We start from the raw sequence: 25,297 nt of genomic DNA on the forward strand, positions 1-25,297 counted from the left end.
CTAAACAAACACGTAGTTACAATAAGCGGCAAATTTGACTAAGCTTGACTGAGAAAACCTTCTTTGTTATTCTGTTATTTGGAACATTCAGTCCTGAGTAAAGCTTCTCAGTGTTTCTATTAGAAAGTTCAGTAGATTGGTACACAGTTAGTCCTTGACCTACAGTTATTCTTTCAGCAACCATTTGAATTTACAGCAGTGCTGAATGAATAGTGGTTATAACCAGTCTTTGGAGCTGTCCCAGTCATGTGCTCATGATCTGGGTACATGGCAACCTGGTTGTTGTATTTTGTAGTTGTATTTGTAAATAGCACCAAGTCAGGATTTTCTTGCTTACAACTTCATGGTTATTCCTAGTTAGTTTCACCCTATTTCTCTTTCTATTACCTATAGTTTGAATGACACACAAAAGACAACTCAGGAACAAGCTATTAGTCTTAACGGGTTAACAGTTAAAACAAGCCAGGATTATAACGGAATTTAACTGTAGTTTTGTTTTGTTTTTTAAACAATCCTTAGGTTAGGTTTACATTTTACACTAAATCAAAAATGAAGTGGCTTAGCGCTAAATGAAAACAAGGCCAATAAGAAAAATGAAATGTTCAAGGATTTGTCCCATTGAATGAACAGAATTTAAATACTCTCCATTTTATTTAGATTAGCATGAAAAAAGAAGAGATTTAGCTTTTACAATATCAAAGCCTATGTAGATCTTCCTTTGTTTTCTGCTCCATACTTTAAAATCATAAGATTTGACTGTATATATTTCTAAGATGAAAGCAAATGCTATTTCAATAAAAATACTTTCCAATCTGGCCAAGGCTTCTAATTGGCAGTTAGTGAAGAAAGATTGCAGTGATGCAAATTTATTTACTTCTAAATTAGTTTGGGATATATAAATGCTGGGGGTGGGGTTTGCATTTGTTCAGAAATGTTTCTTGCCTTTGCCATCTATGTATTTATTTAGGCACATTGTAAGCCCTTGGATTTCAAAATAATTTACATCCCCAAAACATGAAACAATAGTCTACTATATTATATTAAGAAAGAATGGCAAACAAAAATTATTTAATGAAAGGAATTTTATGCTATGTACACAGTTGATGGTCCAGTTCATATGTAGTATGTCAAAAAATTCTTCTAACAAGTCTTATTATTGGCAATGTATATGTTGGTGTATGCTATCAGTTGCTGTCACTTGGCATTCTCCTGTCATTGGAATCAACTAAACTGGACAGTCCGTATTAATTTAGCAGTACTTTTAAATTGTAATACCTACCTTGGATCGATGATGATGGTGATGGTGATGATGATGATGATGATGATGATGTTTTAAACTTGTATGTGTCCAAACTTTCAATGTTTCAATGGGTGGAGAACAACAGCAAGTAATCTTGATTTTGATATTATATTAAACCACTTCACAACTCTACATACCTCACATTGATTCTTCAAAATGTTTTAAAACATTAAAAATGGGTGAAACTTGGAAAATCTGTCAGTTCTTATATAAAATCTTACAAGATTTCAGGCAAGAATACATTAGAACTAATCAGATTTCATCCATTTGAATATTTTTACTGCAGTCTGAAAAGGATAGAGAATCTTACAGTTTATTTAGTATCCCATTGGCAGAAAGCTAAATACAAGTGATTAGACAGTAAGTTTGCTTATTTCTAATAATTCAGATGTATAGCAACTGGTACTTAAAGTATAAGCTAAACCAAGGCCTCTAACCTACAGTTCATGATCTATAACCATTAACAAATTTATAATTAACAGAGTATGTTGGTAAGATTCAGTTTTCTATTTAATAATTTTCAGCTGGTCCTTAGTGGAGTTGAGGTACTTTGTCCGACATAGCATGTTTCATCCCTGCAGCCCAAGATATGTGATGCAATAATTTAAAAACTATAAAATTGATTACATAAACTAAACATTAAGAAACAGTGATACTGAACTTCAGCCATTAAGAAATAGAAAATATTGTAGAGTAAAAATGATCAGTTTCTCACTTCATGGAGGTAAAAGTTTCATTTTCAGGAATCATTAGAAAAACCCTGCATACTATTGAAGCTTAACATGCCTTGGAACTTTTCAAAGTAGCCTTCATAAATAAGAAAGTGGGAGGGAAGAGATTTATGATATCAAATTACTTAGATCAAATATAGTGCCTCAAATTGCTCCCAATATGAAATCAGTTCAGATGTTGGTGCATAGAAGCTACCAGCACAGAGTAGCCTCCCTTCACCCAGGTGATAATATGCATTGATTAGAATATGTTATACTACAAGTACTTTACTTATCATTCTGTTTCATTTGTTTCCTCTTTTATAAAGTATAGAAATACTGCTATCAAAGTGTACGAAACTACTTTGTTAGTTATCTTAATTTACATAAGTGAGTCTACTACTTAGTAATCATCAATGATCTTAAGGAAAATCCTTCCATTTTCTTATATTATTTTCTCACTCTGTGTGTGTGTGTGTGTGTGTGTGTGTGTGTGTGTGTGTGTTTTAAAGGTTTACAGCTTCCAATATTTACAACAACTCAACTTACGACCACAGTCGGAACCTAACTTTCTGTCATAAGTTGGTGCAATCATAAAGCAAGTTATGATTTTATTATCAATTTTACCATGGTCATTAAACAAATCATGCAGTCATTAAGCAAATCCAGCTTCCTCAATTGACTTGCTTGTTAGAAACTGGCTGGGAAGGTCACAAATCACAATCAACTAATCCCAAAACATCATAAATGTGAGCCATTTGCCCCAAATGCCCAAATTGTGATCAAGTGACAATGTTGGGGGTGGTGAGATTATCATAACTTTGAGAATAAGTTATGTCACTTTTTCTGAAACCATTATATCTTTGAACTATCATTAAAGAATCATAAGTCAAGAACTATCTGTAGTTTCACAAATTACAGTTAATATGCTATGTTAAACTAAAGTAGATCTAAGAGACATAATAAGAATGGAATGAATTTGAACTGATAGGCCTGGAATGGGATGGAGCAATTTCCATTTCTTCCAAAATTGGGGAATTCCCTGATACACAAAAATAAGTTACTAGTATTAGTTAAGAAAGTAAGAGTGTCTAAACTATATTAAGAAATGAAAAATCATGTTTCAGTATCTACAGAAGATTAAACTGTCAGTAGTCAAGTTCCAACTCTGCCAAGAAGCTATAACACAGCCATAGAAAATTTACACTAAATATTTAAACTGTTAAATGGAAATAACTGTTTGGTCAATTCGTAAGTATAATTAGAATGTAAAGCACTTGCCAAATCTAAAATCCTAAATCATGATAAATCCTAGATTTGTATAGTTGAGATCTTTTTTTTTTTGTAACAAATATTTCATTGCTGTCTTGCTTCTTCCAGTGGTGGCACTCCTAGTACCCGAATAACACCAGAATTCTCTAAATGGGCAAGTGATGGTGAGTATAAGATGTAGCAGGCTGCTTATTGGCCTAGTAGATGCATAGAGACTAAAGAGGAAAATTTTAGAGTGCATTTTTGGGAGATCACATTTATGATGAGATTCAATTTTCCGTTGTATATAGTATAATTCAAAGTTCTTAATCCATTTTTGGACATCATAATAAATGCATTAGAACAACCAAACCTTAAGTAAAATCATGGAATCAGCTTAAAGGGATATTTATCATTCATATTCTGCCTTCAGCATATTCAACATCAGATAAAGATATTTGAATATGCTGTTTTTACCTATTCAATGCTTTTTTTAAACAATTGGCTGGTTATCCTGCTTTTATTTTACTTGCCTGTTTAAGTGCATCTTATTGTGATTTCTGTTCGCTGCTTGGGAATGATTGCTCTTCTGAAAAGTAGGTTACAGGTTTTTAACACAATCTTTTAGAATTAAAGTATGCCTATTTAATAGTGTAAACTATGGAATCCAAAACAATGTTAATTTTTAAACACATTCACTACTTCTATTTGAACAAAATGCATGGAATCTAAATGGAGAAAGTAATAGTCAAAACCCAGTTTTCTTTCTCCAATATTGGCTTCCAGCGGTATACATATACAGTATAATCATTCTGAAATTCTAATTTGTACATAGCTGAAAAAAATGTTAGTAGAAAGTAATCTGGACAAATTTGATTTTTTTTAGCTAGTCCAGTCGGGTATCCTGATAGAAAAAAAAAATGTTCCATACTAAACTTTTTAAAAAAGAAGAGGAATAGAAGAAGAATTAAGACTATGATCTCCAGATATTTTTCAGTTTTCTTCAACAGCAGCCATTATGGTTAATAGCAAAGGCTGGTAGTCCAAGGCTTCTGAAGATTACTAGCTTATATCATTCTAGAATTGAGGAGATTTAAAATTAGCACTCAGCTTCATTATTAATCATGTGATTAGCATTCTTGGTTTTTTTTACCAGGTGTTTAAATTTTTAGAAGAGAGGCTTTACTCATGCTGTGGTTTGAATGTGTATTTGAATAAACTTTATTCATTGATTGAGTTCTTCCCTCTCTTTATAGAAATGCCATCAACAAGTAACGGGGAGGGTAGTAAACAAGAGCCTGCGCAAAAGACTTGCAAGAACAGTGACATAGAGAAGTAAGTATTAATTGTCCATGTACATATTTGGTGGTCAAAGATGCAACATTACAGAAGCTGCCTTACAGCTTATCACTGTCCAAAACTCAGGCATAGATTTTTTTTCCAGTTGAAACTACACAGCTTTTAAAGCTGACACTCTCATAGCTGAAAATCAAAGGGTTTCTTTCATATCCTTTTAGGGTTGTTTTTTTTTAGCCTTTATAGGAATTCCATATCTGTAGAAAGATAAAAATCCATTTTGGTATATTGGCTCTAAAAGATGATTTTATGTTTCATTTCTAGATCCTCAGTGTAGTTTCTGAGGCTTTAGAGGGATGATAGCAAATCTTATCCTTGTGTTAAATTCTCTATAGTATCAAAACGCTGCCCTTTTCTTTCCCCCTGGGATGTGTTATTTTTCAAAAGACTTACTCGTTATGCCCTTTCTCCAGAATAGAATTAGATTATTTTAACCTTCATTTCCACTGGGAATGAGTAACATGAGACAGATCATTTTGCTCTACAAAGAGTAGTGACAAACCAAAAGAGGGGGTTCATAGCAATGCACAATGTTGTCCCTTCTTCTTGCAGTTAGGCAGGGCCACATACAGAGATATTTAAGCTGATTTCTTGTGAGTTCTGCGTATAATGTAGATTGCATTCAATTCTTCAGCATAGAAATGCTTAAAAGACTATAGATTGCTCATTAAGTGACAGAATAATGCGAGTGCAAGAGTCCTTTTTAGCTGTGCATAAGTTGTTCACACAGATAAGCCATTTTTAAAAACATATTCCTCTGAAGAAGGAAAAATATCATGGCAAACGTATGTAAAGTCTTTTGAGACTCTATCATGCACTAATACATTGCTAGTAGTGATGATATGTGTTATCTGAATAGTTCTAAGAATTGAAAAGATTATCATAGGGTAATCTGGTCTATATGCACATTTTTATAATGGAAATGCATATTGAAATGCCTTTGCAGGAACACAACATTCTGCAGCAAGCTAGTAATACTGACTTTTATTTTGGGCAAGTATATATAGTTTTCCACAGTTTGAGTATTGTATTGAGCTTTGAGTGGTGAAAAGTTGGAGAAAGGCTGAAGTAGAAAGAAAAATAGAGGGGAAATAAATACAACGTGAATTTAAGAGATGGCATGGAATTCAAGAAAAAAGTGGAAAAAATTAGATAATTGCAGCTAAACTGCTAGAAATAGAGTGGTGTATCTTACTGCGGGTTTTAGTAAAAGCTGCTACTTTATCAGAAGACAAGAGTGGTCCACATTGAAAACAGCTGGAGCAATAGCACTTTGGAGCAGGAGATAACACATACACACATTTTGCCTTGTGCTGTCTTGTCTTGGTAACAACTTATGGCTGTAGAGAAATTGATAACACTTGCTAGAGCCAGATCATACTTAATGAGGTATGCAGGATTTTTGTTTAGGTGGTACTTTACACTTAACACAAGTTCTTGGTAGTAATTTTTTATAAACAGCTGGGGAAAGCAAATGGAATTTTTGTTGTTCCCCAATTTAAATATTTCCCTCTTAAGTATCAAAGGGGGAAAGAAAGATAATTCTAATGAATTACTGCCACAGTGCAGCTTTTAAGCTGTGCCAACGTAATATGTATTTCTCTCTGTGCTCTTCACTGCAAGGAAGAGCAGGAAGTTAAAATGAGTTATTTACCTCCACAGTTCAGGTTCACATGCACTAAAACTTCAGGGACACTCAGATCTGGGGCAGCATCCATTGTTTCTGCTTTTTAGAAGTAAATGGGGCTTAGGGGTCACAGACTAGCATTTGAGGTGGGTGCATATGGTCAGTTTATAGATCTCTGATAGAAGCAAAGGAATTTAATTTTAATCTTGTCCAGCAGTTTCATTGGTTCGAAAGTTGTCGTTTTTCTCAAATCTTAGCCTTTAAGATTGAAAAACACTTGTCCAAATGATGAATTGGTAGCATCATTTTGATCACATTATCTAAATGCTTCATTCAGTGCTGCCTGGAGGAGTCTAAACTTTTTCTAAGTGATGCATACAATAATTCTGTCCTGTGAAATATAGACATGGTGCTTCTTTGTGACAAATCCTGATCTATCATGGAACATTCAGAAACCTTTGACTTTCGAAGACCAAAATTAAACTTGGACAGTCAACCTCTGTAACCTTTCAGAAAAAGTAAAAGCCAATTACCATTTCTTGCACTTGACAGCAGTTCTTTCATAAGATATCCCTTCTGGAAATAGGTTGCTACCATTAGATAGAGGCTCTTAACTCCATTGGGAGCAGAAAACAGTAGTTAGAAGCAAAGATTACAGCTGTTTCATCCTACTTTAGCTAGAATTTGTGTGTGATAAATTGTTGCTGCTGTGATAGTTAAACAGTTAGAATGCTTTGTGTGAAGAGGTGGGTTCTGTTAACTTAATTGATAACCAGTATCAGACCTTGGGGCCTGACAAAAAGGTGGTGGGGTTTTTATATTCCTACTGTCTAGCTGCTTCCACCTGCGCTGCCAAGCCGTGATATATGGTAACCCAGCCCAGCTAGCTAAATTGATTCATCTCTAGTTCCTCGCTCTTAATCTGGAGCTAAATTGGTTTCATTTTTCTTCTTTTGGATGGTGCTTGTGGCGGGTTCTCTATAGAAACACTTCCTTCTGTTCATAACTTTAATTTTTGCTTTTAAATCTGGACATTATTGATTATTGTGTTAAGCTCCATATAATGTCTGATTAGCATTTTAAAAAGTGTTTAGAAGCACATGGTTTATCACTTGTGTCAGCTGGGCTGCCCACTTAGAACAATGGTTAATGGAGTTAGCAGTGATTCTCTTTATTGATCCTACTTTTATAAGAATGACATTCATTTTCTTTCTTCTTTCCAAAACAAAGTCTTGGTATGGAGAGTATCTTTTTAATTAGCTAATACAATACAGTAAACTGCCCTTTCTCTGGTGCAAAGCTAATGTACTTGGGTTGAAAGTTAATGGAATATGTGCTGTAGGCTTCTTGGAGCTAAATCTCTGGCATGTCAAACAACTTGCCTCAGTAAGAGATGAATTTGCTGGTTGTTCCCTTGAGTATAATCTTGGATCTGCTTTTTGTTTAACTAGCTTCCATTTCAATCCAACTTTCTCAGTTGCTGCTTGAATTTGGTATAATAACTGTCATTGGCCCAATTCATTTGTTATTCTAAGAACTGTGATACTCTAAGAGTACTGATTTTTAAAAAGGGTTTCTTTTAATTTTTATTGCATAAATTACTCCTTCACTTTTTAATCTGTTACTGTTAGATTCCTTTTTAAAATAAATTTATTAAGCTTGAATACTACTAAAAGATACTGTGTAGAATTTCTTTAGACAAAGCCTGTGAGGATTTTAAAAATATATATAATTGTATTAATTATAAATTATGATTATAATAGTAAGAACTAAGATAAACTAAACATGGAGAAAGAATAAAAAAAGAAAAATGTAATAAACCAAAAAAATGTAAATAAGTGACTTCCAATCATTACAAGTATAAACAAACTTAGTAATTCTTTAACCCCCTAAAGTTATAGGAAGATATACCTTCACCCCTTATCTATAAGCAAATCTTTAAAACATAAACTTTTCAATACTCATAATAGCAAAAATTGTCTATAAAGGGACTTTATAAAAAGTCTATAAAGAACTTTTAAAAAAGAATTGTATTTTAATGTTGATGAAATAAACCAAATTTATATTCCTTCCTTTGCCTTAATCTTTAATTCAGCCAAATATTATTATAGGATTTTAATTCTCTTCATATCCTCACACTTCTTTGGAGCTTTTCTTCATGGCTTTAACAAGTTTCTTTTGCAAATCCAATAAGGAAACATTTTCCAGGTGATTCTCTTTGTTTATTATTAGTATTTCCATTTTAATTTTTAAACTTTAATCAGTTTCTTCTGCATATCCAGTAAAGCGTCCTTTTCCAAATCATTCTCTTGGTCAATTATTTGTAGTTTCCCTTTTGGGACTTTAAAAATAAAGTTATTTTTCCATTTATTACTCCATCATTAATATTTTTGGGACATTATCTGTAGAAGCAGGCATTGTTATTGACAGTGTTGATGTATTAATTTCTGACTCCATTTTCAGTTATCTCCTTTAATGTTTCTGGTGTTATAAGATTTTGTAAGAAGTATTAATTGACATCAAAAACAGACTTGTGATTTTTTTTCCTTCTGTTTAGAATCTTTAGCCCTCTCTGGGATCCAGTTTCTAAAATCTTTGTTATGATTTACAATAGCGAGGATAGCCAAAACAAGTCTGCTTCCCATAAGGTCTTTTATTTTTTATAAATTCCAAAATCTTAAAAAGTCAATGTTCCAAACTTATCTGGATTCTTAACCTGATTATAATTTTCTTAGATCAAAACCTTTTTTAGGTTTCTGCCATTTATTTCAAATTCTTTAAGTTCTTAAGCTTATAGTTAATTTTATTTTTGTTCAGTTAAAAATAAAACTCACCCAATCACTTTTCAAGTTTGTTGTTCTGAAGATCTGCAATCACTTTTTAAGGTCATTGTTAAGAAACTTGTGAAAGTGACCAGAAAGTGAGGTTTGGGGACTTAACTATCCTTTAAAAGCCTTCGCCATAATTGCCAGCAAGGTGGCTTTTCCATTTGTCCCAGTGCTCAAACTCAGAGAAGACCACTGTCCTACTGTCTCCTCATGAGAAGCAGCTGTCCAGACTCCAGAGCACATGTAGATAATCTCCTGTCTTCCTCTTACCTGGAGCAGTTCCAAGGTACTCACGTACTTGCCGGCTCCTTGGTCTCTGGCACAGTTATTGACTGCACTTTTGTGAAGATGTCTTCAATTTGCCATACTCCTCCATAAGGGTGCAAGGCCTTTTAGGATTTGATCTTAGTTGTGTGAAATTCTTACCTTTCTGTTAATCTCTCCCAGTATTATTGGAGGATGGGCTGGGGAAGGAATAAATATTTATAAAACTGAACTGTTTCCGTTTCATTTGATAGTTGAAGCTTACAATTTCTTATTTGGCCTCTTATTCTGCCATTGGAAACAATTCATGCCTGGGAAAATTCTTGTCCCTTTTTGTTACAATTTTAAAATTGGACGAAGGCTTATTGTAATATTTACTTTTGTCTACTTTCTATGCTTATCTCCATTATAGAATGGCTCTTTAATCATACAGCTTTTTTCTGCATTATTGGCCCCTAAATCTCGGTAGTGACGTGCAGCTAGAATGTTCCACCTATGTGAAGATAGCAAACAGGACAACACTTCAATTTCCCCTACCGAAGAAGCTTGCCACATAGCCCAGTGCCATCTTGAAATCAAGGCTTTTCGGGGTTAAGAAGCTAGCCTCTTAATTCACAGTGCCAATGTTCAATTTTGCTTTCTGCCACCAAACTAGATTGCAGGCCAAGGAAAGAGTCTGGGTTAGTGCCCCACTGGGTCATCTCCCATTTGTTTTCCTCAATTTTGTGTTGTCATAAATTCATTCCAGCCCGTTGTGCTTGATCAGTTTATCTCTGTTGGGGCAGAGAGCCCTGCTAGCATGATATATGACATGAAACATTGTAGCCAGCCTCTCCATGAATCACTCCAGCTGTTTGTTGTCAGCATGAAAAGCAAACAGGCCCAGGCTGCCGAGTGTTGACTGGGATGAGCTCAGGATGGGAAGAGACATGACGTATGAATGTTTATTTAATAATTCTCTAATATTTCCAGCGGAGTGTGGCCGTGGCTTCTGAGGTTGTGGGGGGAAGGGGGTGGTTGAAAGGGAAACTCTAATCTGCTAGGGTGGGTCATAAATCAGGCAGACAAGATCATTAATCAGGAGCGGAGCAAAAGTAGAGGGAGGTGGGACTGGCTGCCATTCCCAGGAGCAAAGGGGTACACTCTTCTTTTCCATAAAACAAATCTCATTTGGGATGCAGCTCCAGCTGTGCCGCTTACATAAGAGCAAAGCCAAGGCGCTGGGCCAGTTAAGCAAGCATGTGTGGTACCTTTGTCATAAGCCTTAGCAATTTGAGTTCACCAAGCATTAAATCCCTTTATAATTATCTTCTTTATATAACTCTTCATGCTTCTCATGGTTGATTGGGCAAGATGCTTGTTTGGTTTAGAAAAGGGTTTTATAAGAGTGAGGTCAATGTGTATCTGCACATGGAAAAAAAAAAAACTTTTTAGTTTTCCAAATTCGCTCCCAAAAGGTGAGGCATAGTTTGATCATCTATTCAGATCCATAACAAAGGGTTTGGCTTCAAAAGTGAAAGTAACCTTTCCCCTTTTCAGCTCTATATACTACTAAGATTCTTGGGTCTGTAACCTTTAACTGAGGAAAAAAATGTCACCGCAGGGCAAATTTTTTTCAAACAGATACCTCAAATGGGCTGACTTACAGAATGCATCCAATTTAGTTAGTACCCATTGAAAATTGGCACATTTCATAAAGCGATTTATGACATAATACAAAATGTTACACTAAACAGTGCAATGTGGGCTACTTTCAAGGCAGATACATCTCTGAATATCTCCCTGGATTTTTAAGAAAATTTTGCAGTATGTTAAAGCTCTACCATTGTTGAAGACATTGAGGAATCTGGGAAGAAAATATCTGCAATGATGACCCAACTGGTCATGGGTTGTTTAGTTTGATTTAAAAATCAGTTTTCATTTCTTGCTTCTAAGAATATGGAAACAATGTTTAATGTCAATCCTGGGGTTTATCTGCTAGATAAAGTGTTTGAAAACTCAGGACTCATTGGGGATCCTTGAGAGACTAAATGCAACAAGAAAAAGTTCACCGAGCACAGCCTATTTTCTGTGTCTAGAGATTTGCTTCTTGATCATGGATTCTGGGAATCTGTTTTTAAACCAACAGGTTCCATGGCCTGAAAAAGTTTGAGAATCCTTGTTCTAGAAGCTTCTAGAATGTTAAGCTGTTCCAATGTAATGGATTGTTTTTATTTTCACTATATTTCTTCCTTTCAGAAGGGGTAGCATTCAGATTTCAACAGAAGCCCCTTCTTATTTATTCCAAAGTTAAAAATAAGTGGAGAGAAACCCTGAAAAATCCATTTTCATACCTACTCTCTTTCTCTCTATCTTTTCTCTTTTGTTAAAAGGGAGATATAAAACACAACATAGACGTTGCACTTCATTCAAGATAGCTATTTCTATGCCACTTTCCATTGCAATGTAATCTTGATTGACAGCAAAGAAAACTAGTTACCATATGGAAATGAACTTATCTAACTTAATCCTTTTTCAGTCATATGAATCAGCACATGCAGGCCATGGATAAGCCTCCAAGTCAATCAGTTCCATATACCATAAGAGAGGACAGAATTTTGAGAATAATCATTCAACCAACTCTTCAAAAATGGGAGAGTCTGCTGTGTTTAACCAATTTTTAAAATAAAATATGTGGAAACAAAGTCACATCAGCTAATAGTTCACAACTTAATAAAATAATGTTACTAAAATGTTTTGTAAGATGAAGAAAATCTCATCAGTGGGAGCACAAAACTGCTTAAGAATTTAAATTATTAATAACTGTTTGAGGACTAATATACTAAAATATAGAAAAACCAGGCCACATACTAAATATACAATTTAAATAACAAAAATGTAGATGTTTTCAAATAAAGATCCTTCTTGCCCCATTACATATTTGACTGCAAAGTATAAGCCTCAGTCTGGTCATTTAAGTATTCAGTACTTCTTGCTACATTAATCACCTTCAGGGTACGCATACATGACTTGGTTTGGAGCAACATTTATAACAACTAATTCAAACACTTTCAGTTTTTTTTATTAAGGAACGTTCAGTGAATCCTGATTTATGCTTCTAATCAGATTGAAATCTAGTACATGATTTGGGTTCCTCTAAATCCAAATAATGAGAGTCAGTCAGTCTCTCTCTCTCTCTCTCTCTCACACACACACACACACACACACACACACACACACACACTGAACATCCCAGTTAAGCTCAATTTTTTTGCTGCAAATTCTGTTTATAGCTTAAGAATCAACATCTGCTATAAGATCTGGCCTTTAAAGATAACAGATAAACTTTATGTGTGTATTGTGTGTAAGTTTTTAACAGATTTTTAGAAAGTTAAAAAAATACAAAGCAACAAATTAGAAAAAAATAGCTAAAAACACACAGAACATTATAATGATGCTCTCTCCTTCCCTTTCATTTGTTTCCCAAATGTTCATACTTTATATTGAACATTAAAGTGTATTGCTGATGTGTTTAAATATTTCATTTATTATTTTTGCTTGGCCTTATAATTCTTTTCCTGAAAACCATATTTCAAATGTCTTTGTAACCTTGCCTGTGTGATGTATAGTATATAAGAGAACCATTTCTGCAGTGCTGTATAAACTCAAGGCATTGTAGTCAGCCAGTCTAGGTAGCAGCCCTGAGGTTTCATGGTGGTTTTCCATCCAAATAGTACTAGTCTTGACTTGATTTAGTTTTTTCAACATTAATCAAGATTGCCTAGATGCTACAGTCTATAAAAATTGATAAGAGTTGCATATGACTACAGATAAAGAAATTAGTGTAAGTGTACTAGAAACAAACAGCATTCTCTTTCCTCCATCTAATTAACTTATGTTTTAGTTTTATTTTGCTATCATACATGCCTCCAAAGTCTTTTCTCTCGCAGTAATAATTTAGCATTTTATGAACCTTTTAGGAATATTTTGCTCAGTCAGAAAAGTTCCTTTTCATTTTTTTAAAATTGTGTGGAAATTTCTTTGGTTGTCTTTGGTTCTGCCTCTCCACCCCCGGCAGACATATTGGACCCCTCAAAAGGAGGATATAGTTGAGTATCTTTCTATTCCCTTTCTGTGATATTTCAAATTTTCAGTGGTGCTGTTAACTTTAATTTGTAGAGTTGTTCCTTACAAGTGAAAAATCAATGGCGGGTTCTTACAGTGTGAAATTCAACTGTCAGTCTTGAGCTTATGGAGAAGAGAGTAAGACATCTTAGAAGAAAAAAAATCAGTCTCTACAGTGCTCAGCTGGGCTATATCAAAATGAAGCCAATGCTGATAAGAGTATTTCACTCAAATAAATTATGATTCTCTATCAAATACTGGAGTTTGTCCACAAAGGAGAGAAATCAGAGAAAATACTAACTAACTAAAAGATACTAACTCCTCCACTAATTCCTCCTGAAGAATTTGAGAAACTGAGCTATGTCTGTACAGGAGCAAATTATGAGCTTTAAATTGCTATCATTGTTTATAGACAACACCTAGTCCTAATTTAGCCACGCAGTATTTCATAGATTTTGCTTTATTTTAAGTTGATAAGAAACGAATAGCCTAGCTAAGCAAATAGTTCAGTGTAAAGTCTAAATGTTGTACATGGAAGCAAGAATTTCTGTGCATAATTTGCCACAGCTGCATCATATTCAATATAAGGATGGATTTTTTACATTTGACATTAAGCAGCAGCATCTGAGGTAGTAATTGTACGGTTATAAAGAAGCTAAGAGAAACAAACCTGTGTTTTGCTCACATTTAAGTAACATTTTAAAATCCACCCTATCACTTGGTTTTTGGAATTGAGGTTAAATCAACAGCGTCAGTGTCATAAATGGCCCTATTCTATTCATCAAAATTTGCCTCTAATTTGTAATTGTTTTCTAATTCCGATTTATTGTTCTGTTCAAATCTAGACAAATTTCTGATTATTTAAACTATGGTTTAACCAAATGAGAATTTTAGAAAATATGCAATTTTGCCTTTTCAGACAAAGTGTAATTTAAATGAAAAAGTTTATTTTAATTTGGACAAATTCCAATTAAGCCTTAACTGAAAAGGTAATTAGAAACTTCCCTTCCCTTACCACTTACCATGTTAGATAATGAAGGGAGATATGAAAATTTATAAACTTGTTGCCCATAGTACTAAATTATAGGTGAAAGCTACTGCCAAACTAAGTTGGGAAGCAATAGAAAATGAATGAATGAATGATCTTTTTATCTGCCTAAGTACTTAACTGCAGAAACATATTAGTATTATCTCAGCCTAAATCTAGAGAGAGAGAGAGAGAGAGAGAGAGAGCTTGAGTTAAGAACAAACTAGCTAGTTGTAGTTAGTATCCTATAGAATCCATATTCTTTGAATATTTTATCCATTGAGAGAAGTAGTAAAGGAAGCAAGTGTGATAAGAGTTTCTTAATTTAGGACACAACATTTTTTGTGTGGATCTTAGGGAAAAGGACATGGAAGAAAATGAAAGAGTAGAACTACTGCAAGAAGAGAAACTTCAAGCCCAGTCCTGTATGAAAAAGTATTAAAAGACAGGTCATCTCCCAACAAATTGAATGGAAAGCAGACATATGGGGAAAAAAGACATGGAAACTGCTTAAAAAATAATGAAAACTATTGTTACAGAGTGCCACTGAAGTGTATAAAGTTACTTTAATGGGGTATATGAAAAAAGGTGGTTTGGTGAATTGAAGAACGTTGTGGGTGAAAAAAAGAATATGAAAGAATCATGATTGCAAAAAATGAAGACGAGGAAAAAAAAATCATAGTACACAGGAAAAAAAGGTAGCTGAGAAGAATGTGGTCTAGGTCAGAGATTTACTCTTCTAACTTTCAGATTCATACTGGAGCCCAACTTCAGGAAACTTATTCTACTAGAATATGTACAGTAAGGTTAAGATTAAGAAGCAGAGAGATTTTTATGAAAATGAAAATTTATTTTGGAAGTGACTGAATAAACAAGCAGCTTTTAGCAGAGTAAATAGAATTAAAAATAAAAGTGATGAACTGATATGGAAGGAATATGGAAGAAGCATTATAGACATTTTATGTGAATTATAGCGATCAAGTAGAAAAATGGAATTGAAAGGAATGCTATAAATGTTAGTACACAAAAGTTATAAATTTTGTGAGCTTGTTGAAAAATGGAAAGACTGCAGACATAGATTGTAACTGGAGAAAAATTTAACTACGGCATGACTTATGTTATATATGTATATGTTAAGACTGCATCTGTTTCTGAACATTAGAAGAATGCTCTTTCTGCTGTCCTATGCAAAAGGAAAGGTAGCAAGAATGAATGCAAAAATGAAAATGGATTAGTTTTTAACTGCTTTAAATTCAGGTTGAAAAGATAAAAGATAATTAGAGCAACATTTGGAGAGTACAATGTTGTATTATGACAAGCAGGAGGTTTACAGAACAAATTTTTGCTCATCAGCAATTAACGAAATGTATTAATGTAAAAAAGATCTTTTAAACTTCTCACCATACATAATTATTACATTTGTATATATTAACACCAAATCATTCAACGGACTAACCAAAAAATAGCAATTTTAAACATTTTTTATAATTCAGATTAAGAAACAGTGTAATATAAATAAACCAAGTTCAGCAGCTAACCAAGGCAAACTGTGAATGCAAATTTTAATGCTTAAATTGAAATCAAAAGCGGACAGATTACAGTAATAATAATTACCAACATATCAAATCAACAAGCCAAAGCAAACATTAGAACAGCAGGTATAAAGGCAGGCAAAAATTATTTGAAAAAGCCAAATTATTGGCTTTCCCCTTCTTATTTCTGAGCTGTCTTGTATTTTGGCCAGTTGCATGTCATGTGGCTTCTGAGCCAGCACATCCTGTTAAACCAACCAGGTCAATCATTGGAATCTAGCAAAAGTATTATTGGCTCATGCAGATGATACTAATGAGTGTGTGGCTGTAAAGGATCAATCAAAAAAAGAATTAAGTCTCATCAGCTGATTATCTTCAGGTTCTCTGGAACGTTCTCTTTTGCATATACTTTTTTTTATATACTTTTTTTTGCAAAGTTAAAAGCTACACACAAAGAAATAGAAAATAGAATAAGTTGCAGAAGAAAAATAGGAAAAATAGAAAAATTGGCCGTAAGAGGTTTTCCAAATATTCCTTAACACTTGGGTTCAATCCCTAACACATATTAGTTAGAAAGAATGCTGATCTGAAATTCTGAATGCCAGGGTTCAAGAATTTTACTATGGTATTAATTCTTCTTATTCAGTAACTTTCCCACATGGGATCATATTTTATAACATTGGTAACAGAAATTTTCCACCTGGGCACATAGCAACGGCATACTCCCTGTAACATCTTAAGGACAGATTACAGATGGTTAATGTCAGTGTGATATTAATAATTCGATCCATCATATGTCTCCAGAAGTATGTTCCTCTTTGGACAGCTCCCTTCTAGGTTCTGTATCAATGCCACTATTGAAGAGTTGGACAATACTGGAGGTATTTTGCCTTTTTACAAGGCCAGCCATGGCTACCAGTCACCAAATCCAATTGTTCATGCTTTTCCTAGATGAAAACATTCCTAACAATAGATTTATCAATTGTAGGATACATTGCTATTCCAATTAGACTTGCATACAAACTGCTTGGTGCCTATAGAGTTAGCTTCTCTTATCACTACTCTTCGGAAATACAGCAAGTGGAAGATATATTCCATTTAAAATAACAAAACACTTTTTATCAGCCCTTGTAGCCTGCATATTGCTGTCTCTCTCTCTCTTTTGGGCCCTCAGTGATTGAAGCACACACACACATACACACTCTGTTTGGCCAGTAGCCTTCTGTGGGCTCAAGAGATCCTTTTCTTTTATAGGAAAATCTTAATACACAGTGAATGTTGTAACACTGTATTTTGATTCTGATTACCATCATTAGTGTCATCTCTTCATGGACTTTCTACATTCTTCTATCTTGTATTTGAAGAGAGAAAGAGAATTTCATTGCTTTAACTTTCAGTTGTGACTTTTTTTTTAATTGAACTATTTACAATGGGGATTCTTAAAACGTTCAAGTATACTATTCTGTAATATTAGTCAATCAATCATATTTACAGGTAGCCCTCAACTTACAGTTGCTTTAAGTACCGTTTGGAATTAGTACAGCTTCTAAAAGGATGCTTGACAACCTGTAAAACACTACCGGATGTCGTAAAATGTCATGCACATGACTGCATTTCAGGCAGTTGGTAATCATCTCACATTTACAACTGATTGCAGGGACCTGGTTTCTGGCAAAAACAGTGATTTAGAAGAATGGATTTGGACTTAGGGCTTCATGATTCAGACTTGCAACACTGTTATTTTCTCAACTGATGTAAAAAGAGTCATAAAATCAGATCCCCTCATGTGGATGGCCCAACTTATGACTATTGTGAGCTATAATCAACATTGTGGTCCCAACAGAAGTCATAAATCAAAGGCTCCTTATATGCTTTATTGATTAGCAGAATTGGAAAGGAATTACGAAATTCCTCAGGACTCTGCCCAGTCCTGGGGAACTGATAAATCTCTGAAAATGGAACAAGACCAAATGTTGTATACAGGTAGCCCTTGACTTACGACCACAATTGAGCCCAAAAATTATGTGGCTAAGTGAAACATTTGGTAAGTGAATTTTGCCCCATTTTATGACATTTCTTGCCACAGTTCTTAAGCAAATCACTGCAGTTGTTAGTAATAGGGTTGGTTGTTAAGTGAATCTGGCTTCTCCATTGACTGCTTATCAGAAACTTGCAAAAGGGGATCATGTGAGCCTGGGAGACTGCAACTGTCATAAATATGAATCAGTTGCCAAGCGTCTGAATTTTGAGCCTGCAACCATAGGGATGCTGCAACAGTTGTAAGTGTGAAGAACAGTCACAATTTGCTTTTTTAGCTGCTGCTGAAGTTTGAATGGTCACTAAACGAACTATTGTAAGTCAAGGGCTACCTGTAGTAGGTAAGGAAGACTGAGTTTGAAAACAGGCTAGATCTGGCTGGGGGGCTACATAGGAAAAATTCTTCTGGTGCATACCGTATTTCCCCATGTATAAGCACCCCCTTTGTATAAGCCACCCCCCCCAATTTTTGGACTGTGAAGTTTTGAAAAAAATATTTTATTAGAGAAACAAGTTATGAAGAAAGAAAATTTACAAAGAAACAAAATTCGACGTCTAGATCTACAACTTCGGTCATGACGCCGAAAGCGGTGCGGGCGATGCTAGCAATCTACACATCGGAACGAGAGTAGGAACGAAGCATTCAGGCCGATGCCTAGCGTATGCATTTCTATCGCGTACTCGCACTCGTAATCGTATCATCACGTACAATTTTTACAAAAAGTATAGCATACTGCTGGAAAACCAGTTTATTCCTACTTTATTATTTTATGCATTTTCACGTATAAAAAGTGTACCTGCTTTGTATATGCCACCCCCGTACTTTTTGGGCTTGAAAATTTTGGAAAAAAGGGGTGGCTTATACATGGGGAAATACGGTATCTAAGAAAGAGAGTTGGGCAAGAGCTCAGAATGCTGTGACTGCTCCCATTCTGAGTCCCCTCCGTCCTGATTATGTGAACCAGTGTATAGCATGTTCAGCCCATTTACTCTTCCCAGTGCACACATACAAAGACATACTAATACCACCTAAGAAGAATATGTTCCTGTGGCGACTGCTGGTAAAAAAGATGGAAAGAGTTAGAGAAGCAGTGCTCTGAGTGCTTCCTCTGTTTTTTTTATTACCTGCTATTGTATTTACCCAAAATATATCTGTTTAATATATGTAACAAGCCACCTTGAAAGCCACAATAATGATTCAAATATCAGTGTCTCTAGTAGCACTGATGATTAAAAAAACATGTTCTTATCCTTCCTATTTAATTTTGCCTCTTCTTTCTTCATTGTGACCTCTGTGAATCACAAATATAGCATAGCTTTTATTTGGAACATTCCAGAACTTTAAAATTTTTATGAGAACCTGACCCAAATGTTTTGTGTTGTCAGGCAAGACTCATATCATCATCCAGGAGTTCTTTTATGATCATTTAGTATTCATTTGACTATTGAGAATTTCATGTAACTTTGTTAACATGATAAGAGTTACTGTTTCTGGCATTTTTTGAACAGTTTGCTTACATTTCTTTGATTGATTCTATGAAATGCATGTTACCCTGTTTTTAAAAAAGAGTGAAGTACATTAGTTTGGCATGTGAGGGAAACTAGACACCATTACTTTAGTATAAGAGTAGAATCTTTCCATATAAACTGCTTCCTCGGTTTACAATTTGTTTTCCTGCCTTTTAAGTGGTGCATATTGCTTAAATTACACATTTAGAATTTTGATGCAAGTTCATCCTTTCTCTTCTAAAATAAAATTTAAAAAATTGACCCCAGCTACTAAACTTGGCAACCCCACCCATTCCTCTAATCATGCGACTCAAAAGTTTCTTACCCTTTACATTGATTGTTGGTGCCATCTGTGTGCAGTTTGATTCAGGCCTAGCATGTAAGTTTGGAAGGAGAGAAGGCTGCACGCCAACTCCTAGATTCATTCTCTGCTCCTGCAGAGACATTCTGAAACTCCATGTTAGTGAAGGGATAGGGGTGTGAAAACAGCATAATGAATCTTTCTGTAAAGCAATTCCTTGGGGAAGCTTAGAATGCTTTCTTGTGACAGTAAGCTTTCTTGCCATGCCACTGTGATAGAGCATACAAGTGGAAGAAGAATAATTCCTCTGTGAGTTGAGCAACTCAACACTTTTGCTTTGCATGAAGATTAAATTAGTCAACAGAAAACTCCACACTTGGCAAGCAGCTGGTAGAATTAACAAGTTGTGCAAGCAAGTATAAAAATAGAGGCCCTTGTGGCACAGAGGGCCTCTGCTTTACAGATACTCACCCTTGCATGCAGCATTTTCTAAATTTTCAGTCGAGAACATGGAAATTAGGCCGTGGAACGCTGCATTATTCATAACTTGGCAACCAGTAGCTAGGGCACATCGCCAGAATAAGCCACTACTATAATTATAGGCGAACAAAATTCTGAATATATGTTCCTAGAAAGAGTATATTAATCAAGATGGAAGGATACCCATCTTCAACATTAGAATTCTTGTCAGTTCCTCAATGGAGGCAGCATTCCTTCACAAGATTCCAAATCAGCCTTTTTTCAAGGTTAGCTTACAAGATACCAAGCAGTAGACATTCTTGTGTCAAATGGGAACACCAATTTCTATATTAAGTGATAAAAATGTATTCTCTCATTCTGTTTCAATTCCAGATGAATAGCGTAGTCTGTCTTTTGGGCCTATGAACATATCCCTATTCTGTCTCAGTTGTTCATTGAATATTCTACATAATTTGTGATTGGACTTCTACATTAGCTATGGCCAGTCTCCCATCGGCCGCAATAATTCTGTAAATCCTATGTGACACTTAAGTATAGTTGCAATTCCAAACTAACAGAAATACTGTATATTTTACGTGTATAAGTTCCTAATACTGGGCAGAATATGCTTCCCCAAAGGTGAAATTTTCCACTTTAGCAGATTTGATAGATCCGTTAATTACCCTCTTTCAGGGTAAAGCTACCGTAAAACTCTTTGAGTGTTGAAAGAGATCTCTTCTGCATGGCCTGACCCAGCTTGCTTTCTTGCTGCTACCTGAACTGGAGCACTATCATCTCTATTGAATTTAGTTAATGAGTTAAATATGGAAGGTTATTGTAAGATGTAAGTGTTTTGGCTGGTAGAAGTGAGTTAGTCAGGGTGATACTTGAGCTGCTTTTGTTACTATACAAAACTGTATGATTACCAGTGAAAAGAATCCAAATGAGATAAAGCTTTCATTTTACATATTCTGCTGTTGTTATTGACATTAATACAGGGTTTTGATAGCGCAAACTTTATAATGTTTTCATCTCCAGTTTGATTATGTTGTGTCCTCTTAAAACTGTACTGAAACTTGCACCTATACCCATATTTTAACTTTGTTTTGAATATGATTTTTACACGTTTTCTGCAAATGCTTTCTGTTTGGTTAACCACAAGACCTGCTTTTTTATATTTTTTTCTTACTAAATACCAAAAACGTATCATTGTAGTCTCACAATTATATACTTTATATGATAACTAGTAAGTGGAACCATTGAAATAGATGCAGTATTATGTAGTTTGTTACTGGGCGACTGAAAACATCGATTTTTTGTGGGTTATGAGAAAACTATAATAGAAAATTTATTTTGCACATTAGCCGGTTTTAGGGATAAAAAGCTCTGATTCTATAGGTGGAAAAATTGTCAGACTTACCTAGTATCGATAGTATATGTGATTTCTACGATAGAAGTTTTTAAAAGAACATAGCTGCATTTCATGCAACAATGCGTAGCCAAGGGAACAAGAATTGATACTTCAGAAATATAATTAGACACAAAGTACATAGGGAATAAAGATCAGATTTAAAGATATTTGTACTTTTAAATCCTTTATCAGTTGCTGTTTTTTAATATGCTGATTGAAAGAAAATGGGATGGTTTTTTAAAAAAATTAATCAACTTAAATGTGATGATATTTTAGAAAACTACTCACTATAGACTATCTTGAGTGTAGTGAATAAAATGCATAACTGAATTTTTTAATTGCACAAAATCTAGTGTATTTTTATATTAAAGTGTGAAAAAATGAAAAAATCCATGCCAATCTGGAAATAATGTGCCCGCAGATTCATTCAGATCATTTTACTCGTATTGAATTATAATAATTACTAGGTTGCCATATAATTTTATATACCATTTTTCCTTAGATTTGTTGTTTATTTGTATTTGTACATGTTTTCCCTTAGAAAAAGCAATCTAACAAAGATTGTATTTATTTCTGTATTTATAGAAAACAAAATTTATTTTGGGGTATCTCATTTTGATGCACATGTTCGTCACCAGATAATTCCATGATAAAGTAGTTAGCAAGGAGGGAATTCATGTTCTTATGAAAAATTTATAAGAAGCCCTGAATTCATTTGAAGCTTCAGACCTATAAAAAAAAGGATTATGTTTAAAGGAAAGAATAAAGAGATCAGGTGTTGAATATAGTCCATGAAATTTTATTTGTCTTGCATATAATCAATTCTAAATATATTTTACAAGGAACATATAAACAGCGGGACTATAAAATTTATGAAATGTTATGTATGGTGTGACTATTTATGAGGAGGAAGGGAATTTGTATTCTGTTGAAATAAACTTGAGGCGAAATTTATTTTGAAAGCATTCTGAATTCTGAAGCAAAATTGGAATGAAAGGGAATATCCAACCACTTCTCTTGTAGAGATGGTCTGTGTTCATTTGGCCACTCCTCGGCTGCTAGAGCTGCAATTATACAGGAGTGTCAAAATTGTAACAGTTTTCTAAGAGGGATTGGAATTGGATATATTTTATTACTAGGTTGCATTCTGGCTAAGTTGGAAGAGCAGGTTATATTGTTCAAGTCTTCCTATATTCCTCCCTTAATAAATGTATATTTAACAATGTCTGAAGCATATGAAGTGATAATAACTAAATCAATACCTCCTTCATTGATTGTCCAGGATCCCTCCAGCGTGACGCACACAACACTGCAGTAATTTTCCAGCTAACTAGCACCCTGATCTACAGTCCTGTTATTGATTGACCATTGTATCAGACAGACCCTGAATGGTGTTGCATATGCTTCTATTTAAGCCTTCTGATTCATTTGTTTATTACTGGACAAGAGTGATCATCTGAGACACTTCCTGAAATTGTCCAGTGAGAGTTGGACTGTTAGGATTCCTATAAACAATACCTTTTCGATTACAGCCTGCTCCTTTCTTTCCAAGCTTCAGTTTCCTTTGGCAGGATTTCATATCAGGGATGCTACCCACCTTAACTTTCTATCAGTTTTCATTTATTTATTTGTGAATTTTCTATATTGCTTATCATTAAAATAACCCGTGAGTGTTGTATAGAATAAGTCTATGATAAAAATACAATAAAACAAACTTCCATAAAATAAACTGAGTATATTATAGTAAACAGAGAAGCAAAATATTAGGAGATAACATAACTTACCAAAGCAAAATGTATATATGCCAAATATGTGTTTTTACTTAAACTAGTTAGTTAGAACAAATTTATTTCTGTAGAAAGTTGATGTTTTTTAAACTGTATAGGCATAGTAAGGATGAGGCTAAAGAATTGCATCCCTACTCCTTATGTGAACTTATAAGAAACCCTTGTTTTGGATTACTTGCTCCTCTGAACCATGACAGAATTAGAATTATTAATATATTAGACAATGGCTGATTCCCTCTCAATCTTTTAAACCTAATATATTTGCAGCACACGGATTTACCCTCTGGTAGATAAGTTTCCTTTTTTTAATGAAGTAAAAGTTCTTTTTAGAGATACGCTCTGATTAGATTAGCATTCCGTTGGTTAACTATTGCAAGAAAGTGCTTGACAAATATATCAAACAATCCTTTTTAATGCTTGTGGTCAAGTCAGAACTTTTGGAAAATTTCTCTTGTGTATGTGGATATGATACCACTTTTTGTGAAATGTTCACTTGCATAAGAGTTCTGCTTTTAATGTCAAATTAGCATCAACTTGGCAAAAGGAAACAGCATATGAAATTTATCAGTTTTATTCTTCCAACTTTCCCCATTCCAGAGTACAGTACAGTATTTGCCAACAAGTTCATATATTGTCTACTTTGCTCCTTGACCTTTGCCGTTAAATCTTCTCCAGTGTTGGCTGCCTCAGCTGATTCTCAAGCCTACATACTTTATAAGCTGATTTGATTCTATCTATTTAATCACTTCTTAAGAGCCAAGATGTACCCTAACTCTGTGTGGTTTGCCTACTGCACTTGGCACATAATGAAATCAGCGAAATGTTTCTAAGAACTCAGCCAGCCCTGACTTTGTCATCTATTTTAGGATTACAGAAGACTCGGCAGTGACAACATTTGAGGCGCTAAAGGCTCGCGTTCGTGAATTAGAAAGGCAGCTCTCCCGTGGGGACCGCTATAAATGTCTCATTTGCATGGTGAGTAGTTTGCCAGTTCTGGTCATGAATGAGGAAATGACACTATACCTCTGCCTTGGCTGTTGCAAAACAGCACTGTTGACGGGATGCACTGCAGCAGCATCCACTATTGCTTGACTCTGAAGCAAAGCACTTTTTTTCTTTCTTTGAAGTTAGTATCAGTGTATCTGTTATAGTATGACATTACTTTTGCCTAATGTATGGGCTTTGCTTTTATAAACTATACCGCTGTTGATTTGTAGAACATATATTCATGTTTTTCTTCCTGATTTGCAGCATGTAACTTACTCATTTCAAAACCTATGACTAATGCTTAATGCTTCAATGAAGACCATTTACAAAATTATTTACAATTATTTAAAAGTGTCTTTGATCGTGGTGGCTGTGGGTTATGGGAGTTCACAACACAACATTTGGAGGGCAGGAGCTAGGAAAGGCTGTAAATAAGGAGCCCCTGACTATACTTATTATTATTGAAGTGCTGAAGCTCCCTCTAGTGGATCAGAGTCTGCAGAAGTTGACACCACTTTGTACACGTGCAGATTTACAAGTCAGATTTTTTGTTTTATGGGTATTTCATTCTAAGCTATAGCTTTATTTTAGGAAACATCTTTTCCTATGACACAGAGTACAATTAAGTCTGCTTAGAAACTATCATCTCCCCACATCTCCCCAATGGCATGAATGTCAGGTGTCTTTTAACATTTACCTTTCTCTCTCTAGACACCAAGCATATATTACATTTAATAGATATGTGTGTTTGAATGATTGTAACAAGAGTTTGCTATAAGTATTTGTTAAAGAGAAATTGTGGTATCT

General features: G+C 34.6%; 1 protein-coding gene across 4 annotated transcripts in view; it reads left to right on the plus strand.

Annotated features, from left to right (window-relative positions):
• RNF220 (ring finger protein 220) overlaps nucleotides 1-25,297 on the plus strand; it is a 293,502-nt gene that overhangs the window by 256,053 nt on the left and 12,152 nt on the right. For all 4 annotated transcript variants that reach the window (XM_026707184.2, XM_087929798.1, XM_087929799.1 and 1 more), the window contains 3 exons: nucleotides 3,391-3,446; nucleotides 4,518-4,596; nucleotides 24,370-24,478. In XM_026707184.2, the coding sequence (XP_026562969.1) occupies nucleotides 3,391-3,446; nucleotides 4,518-4,596; nucleotides 24,370-24,478 (244 nt within the window). The remainder of the gene's footprint in view (nucleotides 1-3,390; nucleotides 3,447-4,517; nucleotides 4,597-24,369; nucleotides 24,479-25,297) is intronic.

The sequence above is a fragment of the Pseudonaja textilis genome, chromosome 3, assembly GCF_049901715.1.
Source record: "Pseudonaja textilis isolate UNSWEBS1 chromosome 3, rPseTex1.2, whole genome shotgun sequence".
In the NCBI taxonomy this organism is placed as follows: Eukaryota; Metazoa; Chordata; class Lepidosauria; order Squamata; family Elapidae; genus Pseudonaja; species Pseudonaja textilis.